General features: G+C 37.0%; 1 protein-coding gene across 1 annotated transcript in view; it reads right to left on the reverse strand.

Moving 5' to 3' along the window:
* SLC16A10 (solute carrier family 16 (aromatic amino acid transporter), member 10) overlaps nt 1-2,235 on the reverse strand; it is a 169,134-nt gene that overhangs the window by 61,267 nt on the left and 105,632 nt on the right. The window contains exon 3 of the mRNA XM_011970650.1: nt 1,097-1,241. Coding sequence (XP_011826040.1) covers nt 1,097-1,241 — 145 coding nt within the window. The remainder of the gene's footprint in view (nt 1-1,096; nt 1,242-2,235) is intronic.

Consider the following 2,235-nt stretch of genomic DNA (forward strand, 5'->3'; position numbering starts at 1 on the left):
GGATGGTCTCGATCTCCTGACCTCGTGATCCGCCCGTCTCGGCCTCCCAAAGTGCTGGGATTACAGGCTTGAGCCACCGCACCCGGCCTATTTCTAATATTATTACATTGTAATATATAATGAAATAATGATACAACTCATCATAATGTAGAATCAGTGGGAGCCCTGGGCTTGTTTTCCTGAAACTAGATGGTAACATCTGGGTGTTACGGAAGAAAGTGACAGATCATCAGGCATTTAGATTCTCATAAGGGGAGTGCAACCTAGATCCCTCATATGTACAGTTCACGATAGGGTTTGCACTCCTAGGAGAATTTAATGCTGCCGCTGATCTGACAGGAGGTGGAGCTCAGGTGGTAATGCAAGTAATAGGAAGCAGCTATAAATACAGAGGAAGCTTTGCTTGCTCACCCACAGCTCACCTCCTGCTGTGCAGCCCAGTTCCTAACAGGCCATGGACCCGTGCCAGTCTGTGGCACAGGGGCTGCGGATCCCTTTTCTAATAGATACAGGAGAAGTACACTGACGTTAAGTTTTATTTTAAGGTACACTGGACCACTTCATTTTGCCATGATATTTTAAAATTTTAGCATGTTCTTTTTTTAAAGAACAGACAGGAATTCTCTATCTGGGTTGGAATAAATGGCAAGGTTTTGGTCTCATTCATAAAAATATTTCATATCAAGCCTATGAACAGCTACTTTAAAACAGCACGTATTGTAACCCGTGGGCCTCAGACTGAAAGGACCTTAAACTAAGGCCGCTATTTTAGATAACTTATTGTTATAACTTGAGTGCCATTGGGATTTTTATGTGAATAGAAGAAAAAGATAAGGAGAAACATTTTTCCATGCACCAGGAAACACATATATCCTGATTGATGTCTAAGTCTTAGGCATTACAAGAAAAAAAAGCATTCAAATTCTCAAGCTCTGATTTGCTGCTATGGGTAACGTTTGTTTTATAAGTCATACTGCTTAAAGTTTTAAGAAATGAAAAGGAGGAGCTTTGTTTGTAAATAACAGAGTTTCTTAAATTAAAACTTTAAGGCATTTAACAGTTTTTAAAAAGCAACATGAAAAAACCAAGTCCTTACCTTACAAAAGAACTGGACATGAGCCCAACAAATCCAACAGCAGCACCCATGACAGCTGTTTTCCGACAACCAAATAGGTCTGTGAAGACGCTGACTATTGGGCAGCAAAAGAAAATCATCCCCATGGAGAGAGAACCTACCCATGCTGTAAAAGAGGGGAAAGGGTGGGAGGAATTATGACATGGTAAGTTATATTTGTACTTATTCCATTGATATAATACACATTTAGAAAAATTTTATTTTTAGTTTTTTTTTTAGTATAGCGCCTAAGCTTAGTTCTTTTGCCATGGAAATTGACTCATACACTAGTAGAATATTTGCTGACCCGGATAATAGTTACTGGGTATTTATTTTATAATTATTTATAAAACCATACATATGTTTAATCTTCTTTTCTGAAGGTATGTTATATTTCACAATAAAAAAATTGAGAATCAGAAGTCAGATTCCATAAAAACCCAAAAAATGAAAACCAACAAAAAAAAAAAAAGAAATATTAAATACAAATAATCATAATTATGTGCCAAAGAAATGAGTGATCTGACTTCGCCGAGGAAATCAAGTCTGTGAGTCCTCCTAAAAAAGCAAAATAAACTAATGGAACCTAAGTGAAAATGAGCTGTGGAAAAAACAGACATGAGTCATATTCCCAGCTCTACAACTACAACATATCCTTGGTCAAGTTACTTCCCCTCTGAATGAGTTTTCTTATCTTGAAAATGGATCAAATAAATACCTTTCTAGAATTATTAAAGATTAGAGAAAGTGCACATAAACCTCAGTATCTGGCACATAAGCACTTAATAATTTAGAGTTTTAACAATGATGATGACAACAAATTGTCTGTCTTGGTAGATGACCCTGAAGCTCTATGAAGCTCTGGGAGTCTCCCAGTATATTACTCTATTTTCTTAGCAAAGGTAGTTAAGCCCTATGCAAATGATCATCATTTCTAGTAATGAATTTCATATTAAGTCCAAATGAAACTTTATCATACTAATAATTTAATATTTTGCCTTTTTTTTTTTTGAGAAATGATCTCACTCCATTGCCCAGGCTGGAGTACAGTGGTGCGATCTCAGCTCACTGTGATCTTGACAGCCCAGGCTCAAGCAAATTTCCCACCTCAACCTTCCAAG

This window comes from Mandrillus leucophaeus, unplaced genomic scaffold (genome assembly GCF_000951045.1).
Source record: "Mandrillus leucophaeus isolate KB7577 unplaced genomic scaffold, Mleu.le_1.0 Scaffold96, whole genome shotgun sequence".
Lineage (NCBI taxonomy): Eukaryota > Metazoa > Chordata > Mammalia > Primates > Cercopithecidae > Mandrillus > Mandrillus leucophaeus.